The sequence below is a fragment of the Lacerta agilis genome, chromosome 11, assembly GCF_009819535.1.
Source record: "Lacerta agilis isolate rLacAgi1 chromosome 11, rLacAgi1.pri, whole genome shotgun sequence".
Lineage (NCBI taxonomy): Eukaryota > Metazoa > Chordata > Lepidosauria > Squamata > Lacertidae > Lacerta > Lacerta agilis.
The window spans coordinates 3,275,045-3,298,548 of record NC_046322.1 but is presented as its reverse complement, the minus strand read 5'-3'; the positions used below and the strand labels follow the sequence as shown (position 1 = coordinate 3,298,548).

Below are 23,504 nucleotides of genomic sequence, written 5' to 3'. Positions count from 1 at the left end.
TTGTGGAACGCCCTCCCATCAGGTCAAGGGAATAAACAACTACCTGACATTCAGAAAATACCTGAAGGCAGCTCTGTTTAGGGAAGTTTTTAATCTGTGATATTTTAAATGTATTTTAATATTTGATGGAAGCCACCCAGAGTGACTGGGGAGACCCAGCCCAGATGGGCGGGGTACAAATAAATTATTATTATTATTATTATTATTATTATTATTAAGATAAACGTGATTAGTCCCTGGATAATGTGGGGTGAGGAACTTCCTTATGGGACTACTTATACACTCTCTACAGCAAAAAAGATACATTGAACCCCAAGTGCTATATAACTGGGCATTTTTGTAATACTTTTGTTAATCTTGTCTGTTGTTGTTTCAGTTTTCTGTAAACCGCTCAGAGATATGTTTTAATATAATAATCAATATAAAAAGTCAGTCGACATCAATTCCCCCCCTCTCTCTCTTTAATGCCATCAAAGTAAACCAGGGACAGGTTATCCTATTTTTTATCCGACTTCTTCACTTAGATTTCTGTCTAAGTCCCGTCATTCATTTACTTATTTTATTTTATTCATCAGTTTTGCACGCCGCCCTTCATGCGAAGATCACAGGGCGGCTCACAACGCAAAATGTCATTGCTTCCCATTCTACAGCTTTATGATTCCCCTCAGGATCACGCGCACCCCCCACCCCCACCCCCAATTACACGCACCCACCTTCTGCTTGGTCCCTCCTGCATTCCACGTGGGTGGAACTAAGCAAAGCCACGCGGAATCCGGAGCAGCCTCCGCTCACTTCCGGGTGCCTCCTGATTGGACGAAACAGCCAAACGCTAGAGGGGAAGGGGAAAAAAGAAAGAAACCCCATCCAATTGGAACAAAGAGGATCACGAGGCCACGCCCACGGTCGAAGCGCACGCGCCTTCCGAACAGCGGTCTCTATCGGCGCGCCGCTCGGTGGAACAGAGAGATAAGAAAAGAAGAAGAGGAGCCCATCTCGCTGCTTGCGGGGGGGGGGGGGATTCCGGGTACACATATGATATCCTTCCCCACCGCAAAAAAACAGAAATCAGTAGCAAAAAATCTGGTTTTGTATTGCTGTGATTGGGTCGCACGAGGCGTCGGCAGGGTCTGCCCAGGTTCAGAAGACCCTAAAATGAGTGGTTATTGTTGTTGCTATTATTATTGTTGTTGTTGTTGTTGTTGCTGCTGCTATATTATTATTATTACAGTATTATAATTAATAATAATAATAATAATTAATAATAATAATAATAATAATAATAATAATAATAAATTTGTAAGAAGTTCTTGCAGCAGAGGCGCTGGGCTGCTCTGATGTTTTCCCTTCTCCTCCCTCCGCCGCTGAAAGGGTCCCAACCAGAAATAGGAAGTTACTTTATACTTCCCAAATAGTATCCGTTCCGTTTTGCAGCAAACAAGACGGGGGGAGCGGCACGTGCGATCCCGGTTTAAATCCGTGCGATCGCCTTTCACAACGAGCAAAATAATTGGCGAACTTCATGCCCGTGTTTCGAACCGCTTACAAAGTTGCGAAACGAAATCAAGCGTTGGACGACTTTGGAGATGAATTAAGATTCCCAGATTTGATTGAGTTAGAAGATACAACAGCTAGAGGAATTTTCAGCTCATTAATCGGTCATCTTGAGCGCCTAGGAATATTTAAAGGAGCATTTATTGCCTGTCACTTGTGAAGCCACAGCAGTGGTGTTTGGTGTGTGTGCTGGTGTAAGGAAGTTAGTGCAAGAAAATTTTCCTGGTCTTATTTTCTGACATTGTGCTAACCATCGTCTGGAATTTACTGTCAGGGATACAGTGAGCAAGGTGGCTGCAGTTACTTGCTTTGCCAATTTTATGGACAAACCATCCTTTGGCCAAGAATTCTCTGCAATTGCAGGAATGGCAACTGCAGCGACTCTAGAACTTCAGCTTCTGAAAATTGGATGGGTTTTAAACACTCACTAGGTTGCTTCTAGCTTCCGCACAGTTTCTGTGGTCTGGCAAGATTATGGAGCCCAGGTTCATCACTTTCAGGTGGCAAAACAAGACAGTGAAAGAAGCAAAAGCAGATTGCCGTCCTTATGATAGTCTTTTAAGGAAAATAACGTCGTGTGAATTTGCTCTTGATTTGGGTCTTATGTGTGATGCTGTCCAAGAACTCAGTGAACTAAGTTTGGATTTACAAGAGCCAAATATTGATTTGTATGCAGCAGATAAGAAGATAATGAACCCCATCATTCAGCCCGGACACTGAGGTCCAGCTCCAAGGGCCTTCTGGCGGTTCCCTCACTGCCAGAAGTGAGGTTACAGGCAACCAGGCAAGAGGGCCTTCTCGGTGGTGGCGCCCACCCTGTGGAACACCCTCTCATCTGATGTCAAGGAAATAAACAACTATCTGACTTTTAGAAGACATCTGAAGGCAGTCCTGTATCAGGAAATTTTTAATGTCTAATGTTTTACAATTTTTTATGTGCTGTAAAAGCCACCCGGAGTGGCTGGGGAAACCCAGCCAGATGGGCGGGGTATACTACTATAACAACACAGTTCAACTTTGTGAGGAAAGAATTGAAAATTCTGGTCCATACTATAGTATTGCTACTCAAAGTGAGAATAATATGGCTTTCAGAGGGACTGAGCTCCACAGAGATGAAAAACATTGCCTGCAATAAGTTCATCTGCTTTCTAGGAAAGTCCGAAAGAAACTGTTAGAATGCATTTGCTTGAAGGAGATGATGCTGATTTCCCTGAATGTGCCAAGGTTTTAGATTCCAAATATTCGCTGGAAAATCCTGGAAAGCATATAACCTTCGGCGAAACTGAAATTAGAAAACTAGCACAAAAGTTCTGCTTAAATGAAAGAGAAACAATTCATGGCTTTCGTGAATATCATCAAGAAAATGAAGCCCCAGACGAACTACTTCCTCTAAAGCACAATTTAGATATGATTGCAATATCTCCAAGTGAATGTAAAAGAGGATTCCCTCAGATGAATTTTAGAGTAACCTCATCAAGCTTATCTCTGCTTACACAGACAACTTTTTCGCTGATGTTCATCAGAATGGCAGGACCTAAATACCAAAACAAGAGAGGGGGCCGCATCTTGCTGAAAGACCTCAAGAAACCAGAGAAGGACGAGTGGGGCAACAACATGGATGCTCTGCAGTCTGCCCTGCAGCTGGAGACAGGGGTGTAGCAAGGTAAATTGATACCCAGGGGTAAAAAAAATTTTGTCACCCTTCCAGAGGCGTGGGTAGGTCAGGTGGTACCCGGTGCGGAAAATTTCTTGTCAACCCCCCCATTGATTTCCCTCCCTCCCCCTGCAAAAATGGTTTTACGTTATTTCATATTTTCTTACAAAGGAATAATAACAAGTAATAATAATAAAAAAACTTTTATATATATCCCACCCTCCCCGGCCAAAGTTGGGCTCAGGGTGGCTAACACCAGATACATAACATTGGTATAAAATATTCTCCAGGGCCAACTGTTACCACTAGTATTATAAAGGACCTGTGAGCGGGCTAGGTAAAGGGTAAAGGGACCCCTGACCATTAGGTCCAGTCGTGGACGACTCTGGAGTTGCGGTGCTCATCTCGCTTTACTGGCCGAGGGAGCCGACGTACAGCTTCCGGGTCATGTGGCCAGCATGACAAAGCCGCTTCTGGCGAACCAGAGCAGTGCACAGAAACGCCGTTTACCTTCCCGCCGGAGCGGTACCTATTTATCTACTTGCACTTTGACGTGCTTTCGAACTGCTAGGCTGGCAGGAGCAGGGACCGAGCAACGGGAGCTCACTCCATCGTGGGGATTCGAACCACCGACCTTCCGATCAGCAAGCCCTAGGCTCTGTGGTTTAACCCACAGCGGGCTAGGATGCCTCTTTAATGCTTGTTCTTATACAGAAAGAAACGAATCAGACTTCAGAGGAGAGAGCTTGACACTGTTTGGAAAGCCTCGAGATTGAGCTGTCAAAGCATTTGGCAGCTGCTTTTCCTCAGGCTGTGTATTAGGAACCTGACAGAAATGAGGTATCCTCTCTGGCCAGGAAGGATGGAGGACTAGAAACATGGGGCAATCTTAAAGTGAATTGCGGGTGGAAGGAAGGAGGCACCTTGTGGCTGGCATCTGTCTCAAAAGACAAAGGAGTGCGCTTCTGGGAGGGAGTCAAACCGCTCTGAGGCGCAAGTCAAACTCCCTAAGGCGCAGGTCTGGGCAGTGTGCATGGGGGTCCTGGGCTGCCCAGAACACAAGACCCTCCTCTTCCCCCCTTTTTATACCAATACAGTATTTATTGACTTGCCCCCTCTGAGCTGGACAAATTTGGTTAACAATTGGGCTTCCCCTATCTGCCACAGAACAATCAGGTTGTCGTACACACTGGACTAAACGCAGGGGGGAAAGAGAGGAGAGTGCATAACAGGCAGCACATCTGGCTCCTTCACATTGCAAAGAGAATGAGGAATGCCACCATCAAGCAGGACAGCCCCATGGCCTCAGAGAGTGCAAAACCCAGGATGGCATAGGAGAAGAGCTGCTGCTTCAGGGAAGGGTTTCTGGCATAGCCAATGATTTGTTGTTCAGTCGTGTCTGACTCTTCGTGACCCCATGGACCAGAGCACGCCAGGCATGCCTATCTTTCACTGCCTCCCGCAGTTTGGCCAAACTCATGCCAGTCGCTTCGAGAACACTGTCCAACCATCTCATCCTCTGTCGTCCCCTTCTCCTTGTGCCCTCCACCTTTCCCAGTACCAGGGTCTTTTCCAGGGAGTCTTCTCTTCTCATGAGGTGGCCAAAGTACTGGAGCCTCAACTTCAGGATCTGTCCTTCAAGTGAGCACTCAGGGCTGATTTCTTTAAGGATGGATAGGTTTGATCTTTTTGCAGTCCATGGGACTCTCAAGAGTCTCCTCCAGCACCATAATTCAAAAGCATCAATTCTTCGGCGATCAGTCTTCTTTATGGTCCAGCTCTCACATACATTACTACTGGGAAAAAGATAGCTTTAACTATACAGACCTTTGTCGGCAAGGTAATGTCTCTGCTTTTTAAGATGCAGTCTAGGTTTGTCATTGCTTTTCTCCCAAGAAGCAGGTGTCTTCTAATTTCGTGACTGCTGTCACCATCTGCAGTGATCATGGAGCCCAAGAAAGTAAAATCTCTCACTGCCTCCATTTCTTCCCCTTCTATTTGCCAGGAGGTGATGGGACCAGTGGCCATGATCTTAGTTTTTTTGATGTTTAGCTTCAGACCATATTTTGCGCTCTCCTCTTTCACCCTCATTAAAAGGTTATAATTATAAGATTGTAAATAAAATTATACATTTAAATAAATAAAATAAAAAAGAACCCGCCTTTTTTTACCGTTGGACAAGTCTGTCGGAGCCTGTCTTCGCATGCAGGGGAAGTCCCTTACTCACGGAGGGTTTGAGCCCCATCAGCTACCTGATGGGAGTAGGAGGCACAACCAGCACAAAACAACACCCCAATCCCACAATAAACACTCATTGGGAAGCACATTGGGAGGAATGTGCTCAAGGATCTGTGGTTGCACAGAGGGGAGAATAAAATCGAAAATTCTTTCTAGTAGCACCTTAGAGACCAACTGAGTTTGTTCCTGGTATGAGCTTTCGTGTGCATGCACACTTCTTCAGATACACTGAAACAGAAGTCACCAGATCCTTAAATATAGTGGGGGAGTGGGGAGGGGTATTACTCAGAAGGGTGGTGGGAATGGGTGATAGGCTGATAAGTGTGGAAAACCAGTTGACGACTCTAAAAGGCTGCAATTAGTCTTGCAGGGAAATGCAAGGGGTGAGATGGCTAAGGATGGCTTTGTTATGTATAATGAGATAAGAATTATACAGGGGAGAATGACCTTTGAAGAGGATTGACCGACAAACATGCTTAAAATCAATGACAAAATCCAAGGAGGACTGTTGTGAGAGGAGGACGTATGTGTGGAGATGGAGGCTGATGATACTTCTGAAGCTGGGAAGGGGCAATGATTGACCCCCCATGCTGGGCACTGAGCTGCAAGGTAGGAAGATGAGCTCCTCAAGAAAAAGAGGCAATCGGCAATAGACCTTCGGCTGTTCGGCTTCAGCCAAGGGCCCTTGAGGCGACATGAACAAGGCTTCTGTGTTCTGATAAGGGAGCAGCTGTAAGCTCTTGAGATGAGCTCTACCCCAAGGCCACAAGACAAAGGACGCAAAGATGGGAGGGTAAAGAAGAAATCACAAGCTCTTTTATTCGCAAGTGAAATATGGGGCTCGCGCCAGAAGTGGCTTACTGTTCTTCAAAGTGCTTGGTCTCATGTCAATTATGACATGAGTTATGTAAGTTACAACTAGCATTCAAAACAGCCCTGTAGGCTTAATGAACCAGTACATGCAGCACAATGCTGCACAGCTCCGTGTCTCTCTGAAATTGTTCCGTCCAATTAACTGGCTTCAATATGGTGGGTGCATTTCAAATCCCTTTCTCTGGGTATCTTAACTGCTGACCATTTAATATCACTGGGCCCAGCGCTTAAGTTTTCTTTCAGGCGCCTAACAAATTATTGTTGGGTGTCCCAGGTTTCACTGAATGGTGAGTTCTGGGGATAGAACTAGAAATGACAAGAAATATAATAAATTTATTGGGTGAATAAAAATGGTTTGGACTGGTGCTGGAAAGATTGCCACATGGGTGCTGGGTAAGACTTCTTTTTGTGGGGGGTCAATTCCATAATTTGGGTGTCACCACCACTAGGGGTGGAAGGATCTGTCAATTTCGGCACACTCAGCTTTTCATTATTCCAATCTTACATTCAGCTCTCCACATTAATGCTTGACATTTTAATGCAAATTGCTACGTGTATTTCTCCTAATAGAATGCATTTTTAAACAAACATCTGCTAATATCTTTATCTTTCTCCTAACACATACTGGAGAAGGGGACGACAAAGGATGAGATGGTTGGACAGTATTCTCGAAGCTACTAACATGAGTTTGGCCAAACTGCGGGAGGCAGTGAAGGATAGGCGTGCCTGGCGTGCTCTGGTCCATGGGGTCACGAAGAGTCGGACACGACTGAACGACTGAACAACAACAACAACACATACTGAAATATACTCGGAGTCAAGTGTGAATTTCATGCTCTTTATTCAGCTCATAGTAGTGAGGAATGAAGTTCCCCCAAAACGTTTGCTTTATATACACTATTTACACAATGGGCCCCACGTGATTGGCTAATTCCAGGATACTCCTGTATGCCAATCGGAGTGCGGATTCACTTCCACCTGGAGCTGGATTGGATGGCTCCTGCGGACCAATCAGGCTGCTGCAATCTCAATCCTATTGTTCTGGGACCAGTCAGACTGCTGCAATCTCAATCCTATTGTTCTGGGACCAGTCAGACTGCTGCAATCTCAATCCTATTGTTCTAGGACCAATCAGACTGCTGCAGTTTGGATCCTATTCAACTCAGTACATAACACATACATTTCTGTAAACCTTGTTTGGAGAACTGCACTGCAAAATTTGAATAACTGCAAATTTGGATTGCTTGGTGTTCTTTGGTTACCACAAATGAACAATCGCACCCTACGCCAACCCCGACCTCTCTCACCAACAAAGGAGCACAAGTGATCAACAGAGAACCTGCACTAACAACGCTGACACCAAACCCTACATATATTAACTAAAATTGAAACACCGTCACCCCACCCCACTCATCTCCCCACCCCTCCCACCTCTTTCCCCCTTTTCTTCCTAATGTCTCAACAGACAAAACTGATTTGTAAAAATGTTACATGGAAAAAATACAAGAGAGACATTGCACTACCTTTGTAAATCGAGAAAATATTTAATAAACAATATTTTTTAAGAAAGAAAGTGCAAATTTTATAGGTGGGCTTTAAATGTGAACTGAATATAATTTCTTTCCCATTGCTAGCCACTGCTATTGAGAAGGCCATCTCCTTTATGTCTGTACTGCATACCTCTTATAAAGGGGGCACTTGAATTTGGTCTGGAAGGTTCAGGAAGTGCAAAATGATGCAACAGAGTTGCATTGTGGGGCAAAGTTCTGATGACATGGTACACCTCTCCTGAAACTGGATTTTCACTACTGGGGTATAAAGCCCTATATAATACCCTCCAACGTTCCTCAGATGAAAATAGGGGCATTTCTCACTCCCCAACAACTGATCCTCCTCCACTCCCCATTTATTTTTTGTCTCTCCCCATAGCTGTCAACTTTTCCCTTTTTAAAAAGGGAAATCCCCCCCCCCTGCCCTGCAGAGCATTTCCACTACCACTATACCTATGGGGCATAGACCACACGCCCTCCACTGTCCCGGAGCAGCCACTGCCTCTTGGCTTAACCTGCCTCACAGGGTTGTTGTTTTGGGGATTCAGTGAGGGTGGGGGGGGAGAACCATGATATAAATGCAACAAACAAATACAGAGATTTTTATTTTATTTTAGCAGCGCTGTTGATATGAATGGACAAGATTAACGCAGTGCAGTAAGACTTTGCAGCAAACAGCCCATCATCATGCAGTTTCCTTAGTAACTTTCTCAATTTACATTTCTACATATATCCTGGGAGGGGGAAAGGCTTTGTTGTAAGAGGCAAGAAGGAAATAATGGCCCTGCCCCTTTAAGAAAGGATGGACCTAAGGAAGAGATTGGTTCCGCATGTTGGAATAGACAAGGGAGGCAGCAAGTTAGAAAAGAGACACCATGGCCAATAAGGAGGAAGGTGGGCGGGATAGCTACATAATATATACGGTTGGTCCTTTAGCCAATGGAAGACCGTAGCCGATGAGAAGGGCGGGCTCAACTGCAAACTTTACCCAATAGGAGGGAGGTGGGGCGTGGCTTTGTAACAAGCTACCAATCGTGAGAGATGGGAGGAAAGCCTTAAGTTTGCGAGGGGAGGCATGGGTCGCCTAGCTTAGCCGGCGGCGCGCCCAATCGGGGAACAGCCCCGTTGCAATAAACAAGAAGGAGGCAAGGCCGAGGCCTTATATGGGCAGCGCGAGAGCCAAGCTGCTTGGAGGAAGAGGCGGGCGTTCCAAATCGGACCAATAAGCAGTCGCAGACCGCAAGAGGGAGTCTTCATTTGGGGGCGGGGCGAGGGAAGGCGCGGCTTATGTGTCGGGGCCGCAGCGGCAGCAGGCGACGGCGGGGGCTGATGACGACACCGGCGGGGGCGGGGCGTGCCGTGCAACTTGCGCGCTGAGGTCACTGGCCGAGCGGCGGCGCCGTCACAAAAGGAAGCGGCGGCCGTGGGGCTGCTGCTGCTGCTGTTTCTGGCGGCCGTGTGTGCGCGTGCGCGTGTCTGTACGCCCGTCCGTCTGTCCCCGTGTGGAGAGAGCGCCCAGGGAGGCAGCAGAGGCCGAAGCCTGAGGGAGCGGGCGAGCGGTCCGTCAGTTCGTCCGTCCGGCGGGCGGCTGGCCGACCGACCGGCCTAGCGTTCCCCGCTTCTCCCCCTCGCCGAGTCCAGAGGCGTCTGAGGAGGAGCCTTCCTCGCAGGCCTCCCTCGCCCTCCTCCTCCTCCTCCTCCCCCCCTCAGAGGCCTCCGGGCCCAGGCCTGGCCGGAGCCCCCGCAGGCCTTGCCTCGGCCGCCGCCGCGGAGCCACTCTCCGGAGGAGGAGGAGGAGGCCTCGGGACGAGGAGCCGCCCCCGCTGCTGAGGGAGGCCTTCGAGGCGGCGGGCGGGCGGGCGGGGGATCCGGATCCCGGGGGGCGGGCGGGGGCCCCGGGGCTGGCGGGCGGGCGGGCGGCGGAGGGCGGCAGCTGCAGGGGGTCTCCGCGGGCCGGCCGGCCCTGACTGCCCCTCGGCGGCTCGCCCGCGCCGCCCCTCGCCCGCCCCTCGCCTTCTCCCTCGCCCGCTGCCGCGATGGCCCAGCAGCAGGTGAGCAGCTCGCAGAAGGCGCTGATGCTGGAGCTGAAGGGGCTGCAGGAGGAGCCCGTCGAGGGCTTCCGCATCACCCTGGTGGACGAGTCCGACCTCTACAACTGGGAGGTGGCCATCTTCGGGCCGCCCAACACCCTCTACGAGGGAGGCTACTTCAAGGTGAGCGAGACCCCTTCCCCTGAGAGAGGGGCGGGGGTGGTGGTGGTGGACACACATATAGCCCCCTCCCCTGCCCAGCCGTGCCTACGCCCCCATCCACCCACAGGAGTCCTAACGGGGGCACAGTCCCCTAGGTGAGCGGAGGGGTTCACTTCTGTGCCCCCTACACCTCTGGAGCACAAGTGGTGGTAGTAAGTGCCTTGCATTCAAAACCCTCTGTAGGAGCTCCTGTGAGCTTGCCCTGATAACTTCTTTTTTATATTTGAGAATGTGGTGTACACCCCCTTTTTTGCATCATGTTCTGTTATGTAAGCAGCAGCAGTGAATTTCTTCTACCGGTATGTTAGAACTAACTCACTGCCCTAAACTGAGCCTTTGCCAGCACCGCAGGCACGATCCCACACCTTCTCTCTTCCGTTCAAAATGGCCCCTTCCCCCCAAAATTGCTCTACATCTTTCTGGCTTTTTCAACAATCCTGCCACTGTTTCTTTGTCTGCAGAAATCTCCTGGTGACACTTTGGGATTCTACCCCCACTCCTCTCTCCTTTATGCTTCAGATTTCTCTGAGCATCTCAGGTCCTGCCTACCTTCCCATGCTCTTGTGGAAGCTTCCAGATTTCTATAACTTGTCTCTATATAGGGTAGTCTCTTAGAACACATTCTGTTCTTTCCCACTGAAAAGCACTTTCTCAGTAGATGCAGGTCAGTAGAATACCCAGACATTGCTCCCTGTCACTGCCATTTATCTGAGGGCAACTCTCTTCTCTTGCCCACACATCCCTAAGGATTGCTTTAGCTTCTCCATAATCTTGAACCCCTGCTCCTAATCACTGAACACTGTCTTGGCTCCCCTGTTTTATTTTTTCCCATTTGCATGCCAGTGTGAGAGGTGGTGTCTTTTACCTATTGTCTTGGTTCTCTGCCTATTATCCCCTTTATCGCCCCTTTCACCATCTTGATAGTTGGTTGGCTATAGCTCTTCTTACAGTATGTAGGGCAGTGGCATATAATGTCCTATGTATGTGCCAACTCATGATCCTGGAAGCACAGAATAGTGTTGGGCACAGTCCTCTCACATAGTCCAACACCTCAACCAGAAATAAAGACCCTTTCCCCTCAGTTCTTATGTCCAACTGTCAAAGGACATAAGAAAATCAGATCACTGTCACTGGGGGAAGTGTTGAGGGGGCATTCCCTCCTAGATGCAAAGTAGTTTCACCAAGTGTAAGAAAACTGTCATCATGCAAGGCTGAGCAGGAAAATATTCCCATATCATGATAGCGTTTTGAGCTGGGAAAGCCTCAAAACGTTGTAGCACTGCAAATCCTGTAAGCTCCAAATCTCACATATCATCCTTGTCACATTGTGCTATTTACCATGTACTCCGGTGTAGAGAGACAGTGTGCTTAGTTCCAGTGAGTTGCATGAATTTTACTATAACCCATGTATCAGGCCTACATGCAGATCTCTGAAACTGGAGTTTTAACTTTGAGGGAGTTTTAAACGTGCTTCTTAAGGAAAAACAATTGAGCACATTTAATCTTGAAGGAAAGGGATAACTGGGATTTTGTCTAATGCTGTATAGTTGTAATGGCTATATTTCAGCCATCTCCTGTTAGACCTTCAATAAAAAGTTATTTCCACTGGCGCTCTGAGTACCGTTAAAACCTGCACATTAAAATCGGAGTATACTGGATCCACTTTTATTGTATTCAGCTAGGTAGGGTTGGAACGTGTTGCATGCTGCATCTGTAGTTAACTGTAAAATGAATGTGAATGAGCTGTTAAGGGTGCTTTACAAATTCTAGTAACAGACACTGAGCCTTAGCTAGGAGCTTTGTATATTGGGAGAGGGTGGCGCTGTGGTCGAGAGCCCATAGCCTCTTAGGCTTGCCAATTGGAAGGTTGGTGGTTTGAATTTGCATGATGGGGTGAGCTCCCATTGCTCTGTCCCAGTTCCTGCCAATCTAGCAGTTCATAATCACACCAGTGCGAGTAGATAAATCAGTACTGCTGCGACAGGAAGGTAAATTCATGGTGTTCTGTCGCACCAGGAGTGGTTTAATCATGCTCACCACATGATGCCGGCTCCCTTGTCCTGAAGTGAGATGAGCGCTGCACCCTATAGTCGCCTTTGACTGGACTTAACCATCCAGGGGCCCTTTACCTTTTTACCTTACATTGGGATACCTTCATTGCACCCAGCCCGTACTGGTTTCCGTTTCACTTGGATATCTTTGAGCTGTAGAACAGTAAAATGCTTGACACGCTTGGTTGTTGAGATCCCCAAGTACACAAAGCAACATGGCCAACTTCATGAAACTAAGAATTTTCTTAAGTGCCTCTTTGCTCTGAAGCAAGCCTTGCTTAATTCAGTGGGACCTAATTCTAGTAAGTGTGCTTAGGTCTGAAACCTCAATTGTATCAGAGTTAACTTGGCAGAAATCTTTTCTACTGTTTCCTTTCTTCCAGCTGTGTAGGAGGTATACAAGCTTTCCCCATTCAGGAAAAGGCATACCCTGCTTTGCACTATCCATAGCCTCATCTAAAAGTGACTTGCCTTTAATTTTGTCTCGCTCTTCTCAACAGCCATGGCATATTTTTATAACATTGTTACTTAACATTGGCTTTGAATAAACTAGTCATGAGAGGAGAACTCTGGAGTTTATTTTAAAAGGTAGCATATTCTCATTGGCATATCTTTACAGTTCTACGAAATGCTTTGAATAATTGATCATTAAATGGCAAATTTAATTATCACCCCTTGTTTGTTTACACCATCTGATATTCAGATATTTTGTTGCCTAGAAAATTGTCATATTTTCAGTCATACGACTTTTGGCACTAGAGGGCAAAAATCAGTGGTGAGTGGAATATGACATCCCATTACCAAGGAGGATACCTTTGGAAAGAAGTAGGTTAGGGGACAAGATGCTGTTCAAGATCAGATACGTGCAAACATTTGGAATTTTATCACCTTTCACCACAACCTGGCACATTCCCAAAATGTTGTTCCACTAGTCTCTGTGCATGAGACAGAATGATAACCAAAGTGTACTACCTGAGAACTGTAGAAGTAGGCATCCTGGAGGGAACAGGAAGCAAATGGTTATCCTATGGTGGTTGTGAAGACAGAAATGGCAAGGGGAGAGAACTCATGCATGCTGTACTGATTACTTCAGATAGAGGACAGCATAGAAGTGAAGAGCAGCTTTTTTAAAAGGCAGAATTTTGATTCCTGTATACCAAATACAATACTGGGTGGGTGGAATCATATGGGTAAAATTGTGCATTGCAAGGTGCATGAATTTATTAATCCTCCAGGTTAAAGTATGTGTTAAGAATGTAACTGTCCTTATCGAATGAAACCATTGGCTATCTAGTTAAGTAAATACTTCCGGAAAGGGTTGTAAATGGGATGGGATGTAGGTGATCATCCCCTGTTTTGTGTGCAGCATCTGCCATTCAATTCTTTCATTGTCTAGAGGAATTTTTGTAATTAGATGATTTAATAATTGAATTAAATAAAATGCTAGCTCTGCCTGAAGGTTCCAATTATCTGTCAATGATGCTAGTTATTGATATAATAATCTTCCATCTTCAACAAGATGCATACCCTATTATCCTATGACTGATGAGGTTTTTTAGGAGCTTAAGTGAATTTATGAAAAGCTTTTTGGAAGTACAAATATTTGCTGCTTTACTTTATACAAATGGTTGATGACGCAAGCTTTCCCTTTGTCAGAGGCCACTTTGATACTATCTTAGCAAACTATGTTTAACAGTTTCTGCCCCTAAGGATATTTGCCACCAAGTTACCAGGGAAATTGGGAAAGGGAATGCTGTTGCTTTTTCAGTATCCAAAAGGATCCTTTGGAGAAACAGTTCTGGAGTTCTTGCAGTAGGTAGAAATTAAGGATTAATGGGCACTTTTGTAATTGTTTACTTTTGAAGGAAAATGTGTGTTCACTCTCATGGGATTTAGAAAGTTTTAGAGGTGTCTTGGACATCAGGTTCCGACTATGGTAATAAACAGATGTGTTGGTGCTGTGAGCCAGTTGGGAAATAGCACGGTATAGAGTGAATTGTAGGACAGCATTCATAGCACAAGCTGAAGGGACTTTGTTCTAAGAGTCAAAGAGAGATTTGCCAAGAGAGATTTTAATGGAGACTCATTTGAGTTGGGCCTATGCAATAGACTACTGTCAAACATTGTGCTGCAACAAACCAATCTTCAACAGACTCCAAAACTTTGCTGCTAATGGAGGCTCCTGCCAGCTGGGTTGAGGAATGCTGGTCTGCTTAGTGCCTGAATATCTGTGGTGTCTCTTCCATTTGGTTTTGTTGCCCTGTTCCTATTTACTGCCTTGCCATTTGTTTGTTTGGATGTGGCCTTAATACTGCTGTTCCATTAAATTGCCAAATCCTTCCCGCCTACTTTCCTGCACCCTTGAATTGGAACAAAGGGGCCAGGTGGGGTTTCTGAAACTAAGCTTCCCCCCTTTATTATTTCAGTTTAAGCACAGCAGGCCCTTCTGTCTCCCCAAAAATCTACTGTTCCTCACTCCCACTATCACACAAGAGGGTTTCACACATATAGCTCCATTACACTGATATAAACTTTGCTGTTTTCATCTCTTTCCTGGTCTGCCCTGTGAGCATTTGTGCCTTGAGAGCATTTATCTGTCGGGGACTTGGTAGCCTCTTTTGCCCTTGTAAGTGTGTCATGGTGACAGAACTGCTTGTACATCCATCCCAGTTCAAATCTGCATGGATTTGACCTCACATATTAAACTGCCTTGTACTTAGGCAGACCATTAGTCCATTTTGCTTTGAAAGCTTATTCTAAAAGCAGTAGCTCTCAAAAGACCTCAAGAAATATCTCTCCTACTAGCTGAATGTCTGCTTTAACTGGAAATGGTGACTTGTGTGTAGCAATGGGCTTTAGAAGATGATTAGACAAAATAATGCAGGGTAAGACTATCAATGGCTACTAGCCACAAGGGCTGCGTTCTTCCTCTGCTGCTGGTGGCAACATGCCTCTCGGTGCTGGAAATCACTGCTGCACTCAGCTTTCCATAGGCACCTGACTGGCCACTGGAAGAACAGGATGCTAGACCAGATGTGTCTTTAGTTTGATCCAGCAGGACTGTTCTAATGAATCTGGCAGCTTGTGTGTGCAAAGCATATGTTTTGCCTCAGAGGACTGGGCCTTGCTTCCATGTGCTCCTTAGAATCATAGATTTCATAGAATCATGGAACTGTAGAGTTGGAAGAGAGACCCTGAGTATCATCTAGTCCAACCCCCTGCAATGCAGAAATACACAGCTGTCTCATATGGGGATTGAACCTGCAGCCTTGGCATCATCAACACCATGTTCTTACCAACTGAGCTATCCAGGCTTCTTGTGAAGTGTTACATTACAGTGACTAGACGTGCATCGTCTGACTGCTGGGGGCAATGGCAGCTAGTAGCAATTTCCAGTTCTGATAACTAAATGGGGGCTCTGTCAAATAGAATGCTTGCGGTAGAGCATGGGTAGGCAAACTAAGGCCCGGGGGCCATATCCGGCCCAATCACCTTCTAAATCCGGCCTGCGGACGGTCCAGGAATCGGCATCTTTTTACATGAGTAGAATGTGTGCTTTTATTTAAAATGCATCTCTCGGTTATTTGTGGGGCCTGCCTGGTTTTTTTTACATGGGTAGAATGTGTGCTTTTATTTAAAATGCATCTCTCGGTTACTTGTGGGGCATAGGAATTTGTTCATTATTGTTTTTCCAAAATATAGTCTGGCTCCCCACAAGGTCTGAAGGACAGTGGACCCGGCCACCTGGTGAAAAAGTTGGCTGACCCCTGCGGTAGAGCCTTAAGCATTTATTGAGTGAGGAAGCTAGTAGAATAGAAACCTGCCACTTGCCCAGAAGCAATTATCAGTAGCCACAGAAGGCCTGGAAAGTGGCAATGTGCCAGGATGATTTGGCTGTTGGCTGCTATGCATTTCCACTCTCAGTCTCACAAATTCCCGCTACCAGCTTTTAAAGGTGCTGCTGCTGTGGCAGAAACCTCTTACACCAACTGCCCTATCTATAAATTCCAGTTTGCCCTAGTGAACAAACTGGCTTTATTCTAAAACTCTCTCCTAAAGTCTACAAAGAAATGGCAGCAAGGCCTGAATAATTGCTTGGTTCTTGCTCCAGAGCTAGGGATGTCAGTGTGCCACTTGGCATTTGATAAAGCTTTTCCCCAATTAGCACTTCAAACTGTGGGTGACCAGAGTTACATGTTTCCCTAGGGAGAAGTCTACGCTGACCTCTTCATGTGGCCAAAAAATTCTGTGTAGAGGCAGTTTCCTCTGTTAGGGAGGAACACCTTGCCTGCACTTGAAAGAAGGCAAAAGCTTTACCTCTTGGCGCCTCTGTTATACACTGCCCCTTAATGGAGAACTAAGAGCAGGAGGGGCAGCTTCTGTGCTGCTGTTCCTTTGTGCCTCATCATGGGTAAGTTTGCAATTCAGAACCCTTTAAGCTCTTGAGGATTAATGAGAGATGACTGATGACAAAGTTTTATACATCAATGGAATGGAAACTTGGAGATGGCTACTTGAAATGTAATCTGGGCACAATATGCCTAGATGTCTGCTGTGCCATAAAATCAGCAAGCTAGCTAGCTAGATGCCTACTGGCCTGCCCTAGTCCAGAAAAAACAAGGAAGCACCCTTGCCTCCTGTCCTCGCTTACTTTAGCTCCTTTAAAGTGAGTTGGTGGCAATAACTCATTGGCTTTTGTAGCCTGCCTGGAAAACCTTGTGGTGGGGATAAACTTTCGGAAAATCTTAACCTTCCAACACTCGCTGACAAACCGGGTAGAACACATGATCTTCTGCAATGGCAACTCCTCAGAAACCAAAACAAATGCAAAAAACAACAACCACACAGCCAACCCCTTTCGGCAAACACTTCCTCTAGTTTAGGATCTTACTTGTATCTCACCTTTTCCCATGTTATGTTGCAATTTAAGTCTGCCTTGCTTAAAGCAAGATCTAACATCTTGATCACAAAACCTCTCTAAACACAGTATTAAAGGAGCAAGTGCAGTAAATTTGAACATGTTTTTGCTATCAAAACAATGAATTCTTTGTAGCTCATTGGCAGTGCAGTCTGGTTAGCAGCTGGTCCTTGTATTGAAGGAATAAAAAGAGTGCTCCATGCTTTGTAGGGCCCCCCAACTGCCTTAAGGACCCAGCTTTAAAAAATGTTTAATATCTAACTTGCTTTAAGTTCAAGTTGGAAAAGCACTACTTGCCTTGAACACTGCGGTAAAAGAGAGAAGGTCTCTTCAAATGGGGATGTAGTTTCAATTGCTTCTTCTGTTGGAGTGCCACAAGTGACAAGCAGGGGTGGTGTTCATGGGCTTGGGACTTTCGTGGTTTTAATTGCAAGGCTGCTTCCTACAGTGCTCCAGACAGTGTTAGAAACTGGGATAGAAAGGCTACTTGCTACATGGCACCCAGAACCTGGGTTTCAGGCGCAAAAACGAGTGTTAGAAACTCAGATATAGACGCTAGGTGCCAAATGGCTCCTTAAACCAAGGTTAAAGTTGCCAAAATGGAATGTCTGGTTGCCATTTGGGGGGCAAGACGGCTCTAAAGTCTTGTTTTTCAAATGATGGACTGACTGTGATTGATTGTCAGTTAAACATCTGGCTAGTTCAGATGACAACTTAGTTTATCCATATATATATAGTTTATCCATATATCCATTCATGACGTAGGGATATTGAATAGGGCGGTGAGGTGGGGTAAGTGAAGACAAACTACAACAATTAAATATAACGTTATCTGCTCATGCTCAGGCTACACAGAAGAAAAGCATTTTGGTTCCTGAAATTCATTCTGATTGTGCAGATAAAACATAACTGATAAAATTCTACAGGATCTGGTCCAAGTTAACTGTCCAAGTTACTCAGATCACTTGGAAGCACTTTCAGCCACTGGGCAGTGGGGAGTGTTTTTCTGTTTGTAGGGTTTGTTTCCTGAGCCTACAAAATGTGCTATGGTGAGTTTTGCTCAAACTCCAGAACTGCGAAGACTAATTTGATTGTAAACCCGGAGGACTAAAATATATGTAACTACGGGGAATGTTACAGCACAGAGAATACAGAGAGAGCCAGTGTGCTGTAGTGGTTAAGAGCGGTAGACTCGTAATCTGGGGAACCGGGTTCGCATCTCCACTCCTCCACATGCAGCTGCTGGGTGACCTTGGGCTAGTCACACTTCTCTGAAGTCTCTCAGTAACACTCACCTCACAGAGTGTTTGTTGTGGGGGAGGAAGGGAAAGGAGAATGTGAGCCGCTTTGAGACTCCTTCGGGTAGTGATAAAGCGGGATATCAAATCCAAACTCTTCTTCTTCTACACTGCTGTTCCTTTTTCTTTTTTTGGCTGGGAACTGTCACATGAGCAACCTTGCACCTCACATACTATTTGAGGGAATGAAGGGGTGTGGATAAACATTCCAAGGTTTCGTGATCATAACAGGATTATTCAAATATTGGCATCTGTTGAGGAGGTCTGCTTTGTAAGCCTTTCTAAGGGTTGGGCAAGACAGGTGGCTCTGTTGGCTGCCTTCTTTTTGCCATTGACCTGGAAGCCAGATTATGCGAGGCTGCAGAGTGCTTTAAGGTCGTCTATCAGAGCGCACTGCAGCACCACATAATCCCTTTCCCCAGACCACGAGGAGCAGAAAGCAAAACAAGCTGACTCCTTGGCACTGTCAGTATTTGGTTTGGTACATGTGGCATATGGCTCAAAGCATTACTCCCTCTCCCCAAGCCAGTCAGGAGAAGTAATATAAGCTGCAAGCTCAGACTATGTATGTATAGTATAAATCTAAGTGCTTCTGCCTGTGGAACACACTGTGGCTTTAAAGGTACACTGAGATTTTTTTTAAAAAGCAGCACAAATGCTCAGGTAAAAACTAATAAACATGAGGGGTCAGTCAGACAGTGCCTTTCCCCCCTCTGCAGCATGATTTTCGGAGTGGCTGGAGTCAGACTGCAGGGCAAGTGTTTGTTGCACTGTCTCCTGCTTAGCATTCGCCTCCCCTTCTTTCCCCTCTCTTAGTAGTTTGTAGGTGCAAGATTGCATGTACCGATAATGACACTGGCATCTTGGAAAGGTTGGAGTTGCTGGGAAATGAAACTTGAGCCACTGCATTGTCCCCCTGGAATTGTAGTCCTCTACAGCAGTGAGGCTGGAAGAAGCCCAAGATTGAGCCCAACTCCATACAGCTCACTAGAGAGGATCATATGCTACAGCTGCTCAGTTCTAGGCAGCCGGGAGACTGAGACTTGACCCTGGCCATGGCCATGGCCATGGCAGCAGGGCTTTCAGTCTGAATCCGAGGGCCACCATTTGCTTTCTTGTCCACCGGTGCGATGTTGCTAGAGTTGTCTCTGCCCCTTCTTTGCAGATCTTGGTGGCAGCGTGTGACTAGGGTAGGACAATACTGATGTCTACAGTCCTTTGGGGAAGGGTCATAGCTCAGTGGTAGAGCATCTGCTTTGCATGCAAAAGGTATTGGGTTCAACTTCTGACATATCCAGGAAACAATGGGGAAGGTCCCCTGTCTGAAAATCTGGATAATTGTTGTTAGCCAGTGTAGACCAGGCTGGGGGACCCTGTGTTTTTGCTTGGCTGGAATGTTCTCAATAATGCCTTTTGCAGGTGTGGCTAGAGAGAGGTGTGCATGTAGTAACTAGGATTTTACACAAAAGTAAAAGGTTTTTTGCTCCATCCACATGAACCTCTGCTCCTTTTCCACCACTGGCATGTTGCCCTGAAAGTAATGCAGCCCTGGGTAGACACAAGTTCCTCACCCCTGGTGTAGGCAACATTAGTTTTAATGTTGTAACCCATCCTGGGACCTTAGGGTGAAGGGGGGGGAGGTAAAGAAGAAGAATGGCCAGTGGTATTTTCTTGGGGCAAGGCAGCTTCCTGTGCTCTAAGTAAATAATGCACATGTGCAGCATGCCCCAATTTCATGTTCTTACCTGTAGCTGCATCTTCCCTGTAAGATGCAAAACTTGCTTATTAGGTTGTTTCTGATCCCTGTGTGAACTGTATTCTGCAGGGTCAGACCGGCATAGTCCCAACCACCCATGACTGAACTCCTAAGGACACTTACATCACATGGACAGCTGAGTAATTTTGTTAGCAGTGCAAAAGGGAGGTGTATTGCAAGTTTCTGGCTCCCAAGTTTTATTCTCACCAAATGGCTCATAAGGCTGATGCTACTGTTTTGATGGCTAATAAGGCTCATGCTACTGTAGGGAAGCGGGTGGCACTGTGGGTTAAATCACAGAACCTATGGCTTGCTGATCAGAAGGTCGGCGGTTCGAATCCCCGCGATGGGGTGAGCTCCCGTTGCTCGGTCCCAGCTCCTGCCCACCTAGCAGTTCGAAAGCACGTCAAAAGTGCAAGTAGATAAATAGGTACCACTCCGGCGGGAAGGTAAACAGCGTTTCCGTGCGCTGCTCTGGTTCGCCAGAAGTGGCTTAGTCATGCTGGCCACATGACCCAGAAGCGGTACGCCGGCTCCCTCGGCCAGTAACGCGAAATGAGCGCCGCAACCCCAGAGTCGGACACGACTGGACCTAATGGTCAGGGGTCCCTTTACCTTTACCTTTTACTGTTTTAAGCACAAATAGTAAAACCATGAGACAACTCAAATCTGTGCTGTAATAGTCAGCAGCTTTCCTAAAATCACCCATAATCCAGGCTGTTGATTGCCCCTGATTATCACTACTATTATTTCACGTTTTTGGGGAGGGAAAGTGAACTCAAAATGACTTTCACATTTCTATCAAGGTCAGCTGTGACTTCGTTAAGTTTCATTGTCAGTCTAACACAGCCCTGAAGAACTAAACGACAACCAGCTTAAAATCATTGTGGAAGCTTGGTGTTTTGGGGGAGGATCCTCTCATTGCAAGGAGGTTCCATTTGAGCTACTTATGCGCAGGATGTGAATATTCTGCCTTCAGACTTGGTTACTTCGAGAAACCCAGACTTGGTGTATCTTTATTATACACAAGTGTGTGTGCAAGCTGCCTTGAAGTGTTCCAGACTACTTTTTCTCCAGGATTGCATGTATGAGGTGGTCCCATATTTCTCAGCCTGAGATTGTCAGTGGGGTGGAAGCCATCTTTTGGCCCTGCAAGTGGGTGCAGCTTGTTGTGTAGGGACCTGGAGTAGACATTTCTACCATTACTTGGTGCTTCATCTGTGGAACTCCTTCCTCCTGGAACCTCAGATGGTGACAACATCAATGGAAATTTAATTTTTCCTCTAGTTTCGGGAAGCCATGGTTTTAAGGTAGCTTTGTGCCTTGATTCTGTCTTTTATTATAGCACTGATCTCTGGTTTTATTATTTGGTGTCTTAGTGTTGATTTGTTTAATCGTACTAGTGCTGGAAGCACAGGTGACCTCTGCCTCTGAATACCTTTTAACAGCTTAGACTGGTTTACCAGCTGTGACCCCATGTGACCTATCCATACAGATAGGCTTGCTACAGTTATCTCTACTCCAGTAACCTCCTTCTTTATTATTTCAATGTGCTATGTGCGGGGCTGCCTTTTAAAGCTGTCCGGACAACTGAAGAGAGTCCATAACAGGGCAGCAAGATTAAATGGGATTGGCCACTGAAAGGCATATTATTCCTCTGCTCTCTCACCTTGCACTGACAGTCTACTTCCAGGCCCAATAAGAGTGCTATAACTCCCCTTTAATTTCTAAATGGTATGGGGTTATCTTCTGGGACCTTGCTCACCCTTTCTCTGGGTGTCCCTGCCAAATGAGGTGAGGTGGGTGGCTGCAACCAAGAGGACCATTTTGGTTGTGACACCTGGGGTTTGAGATGTCCTCCCACAACAGGCTCACCTGGCACCTATGCTGTGATCCTTTTGACACCAGGTGAAGTTATGTGGTGACCTATTGCTTCACTTGCTCTCACCTTGCTTCACTTGCTCTCACTCATCAGGTGAGTATGGCCAGTCAAAATCTGCTGTCTGGGCCTAACTTGGTCTGTGGGGCAGAGATTCCACACCCTTGATGTAGTGAGTGGCCCTTCTCTTTCATGCCAGAAGTGATGTTAAGACACTCCTGATTACAAAGCTCTCTAATGACATCTACCGTATCTGTCCTTAGAAGCATGAAGAAGTAGCATCGCTTTTTGCTAGTCTAATGCCCAAATATAAAAGTGGAGGCTCTTCATTGAATGTTTTTTCTTGGATGCACAAAGCAAGTGCAGTTTTGTAGTTTCTCTAACTTTTGCTGGGAGCTGTTCAAAGCCACTCTAACTTTGTCCAAGTTAGTGAGATGTAGGGAAGTGATCTGTGTAAATAGCTACAAGTTTAATTTCAAAAATCTATTAGGTGTTCCTTTAATTCTTTCCTCCAGTGCGTTTTGTGTTGCAGTACATGCACTATTAGCAAAAACCATGTAGAATCCTCTGTACCTAGCACTTTGGTGTGGGAGTTGGTGGACTTAAGAGCCGCATGCCTCCATGCACTGAAAGAGGGCTTGGGGGTAGTGAGATTGCATGAGCTAGCTTGCCATCCATGCTGCATATGAAGGTGTTCTAATGTACACCTGTGGAGCTCTTCCATGTGAAGGATGATTCTGGTACATTTGGGGTCTACCTTCCATGGAACAGCTCTACATGCATGCATCAGGCCCCCTGGTGTGTTCTTTTCAGTGTGTGGGATTGGGGTTGTTGGAGCCCCTTGCCTTGCCTTACATACCTCTCTGAATCAGCCAGTTTAGGCAGTAGAGGCTTGTAAGTGAAATGCTCTTGAGTTCTGTTTGTGTAGGTAGATAAGGAGGTGATGCAACTCTTAGGATTGTATGTTGATCCTGGTTCGTAAAGATTCTTGCAGGAGTGTTTATGAAACCAAGCAATGGGGCATGCAAAAGTTAATCCAACCACATGTGAAGCACACTAAGGATTGGTTGGTCATTTGTTAGATGGGATGCTAAAACTCTTTGTGAAGAAGAATTGAAATAAGTTTCTAACCAAGAATTGTCTTGTATCTTATTGCCTAGGGGCAAAGCAGATATTGTACCCTCTCTGTTCTCCCCCCATGCCCCCTTTCCTTACCAGTTGGCGCAGAGGGTGGGGAGGAGGGTGGGTTAGAGATAAAGACTTGGTTTAGTTCAGTGTTTCCCACACTTGGGTTTCCAGCTGTTTTTGGACTACAAAACTACAGGACCCTGACCACTGTTCCTGCTAGCTAGGGATGATGGGAGTTGTAGTCTAAAAACAGCCAGAGAACCAAGTTTGGGAAACACTGGTCTAGTTGCTTTGCTGCCCTTGCAGAACATGTTTCGAAAAAGTTGCAGTGATGCCTTCTTTTGAGGAGGTGCACA

General features: G+C 46.1%; 2 protein-coding genes across 2 annotated transcripts in view; one reads left to right on the top strand and one right to left on the bottom strand.

The window, feature by feature from the left end:
- Positions 1-814, bottom strand: part of NOL6 (nucleolar protein 6) — a 67,362-nt gene extending 66,548 nt beyond the window's left edge. The window contains exon 1 of the mRNA XM_033164225.1: positions 714-814. The gene's annotated coding sequence lies outside the window, so the exon portion shown is untranslated. The remainder of the gene's footprint in view (positions 1-713) is intronic.
- Positions 815-9,871: 9,057 nt separating this feature from the next.
- Positions 9,872-23,504, top strand: part of UBE2R2 (ubiquitin conjugating enzyme E2 R2) — a 49,321-nt gene continuing 35,688 nt past the window's right edge. Inside the window, exon 1 of the mRNA XM_033163720.1 lies at positions 9,872-10,079. Within this exon, the coding sequence (XP_033019611.1) occupies positions 9,903-10,079 (177 nt within the window). The 5' untranslated portion in view covers positions 9,872-9,902. The remainder of the gene's footprint in view (positions 10,080-23,504) is intronic.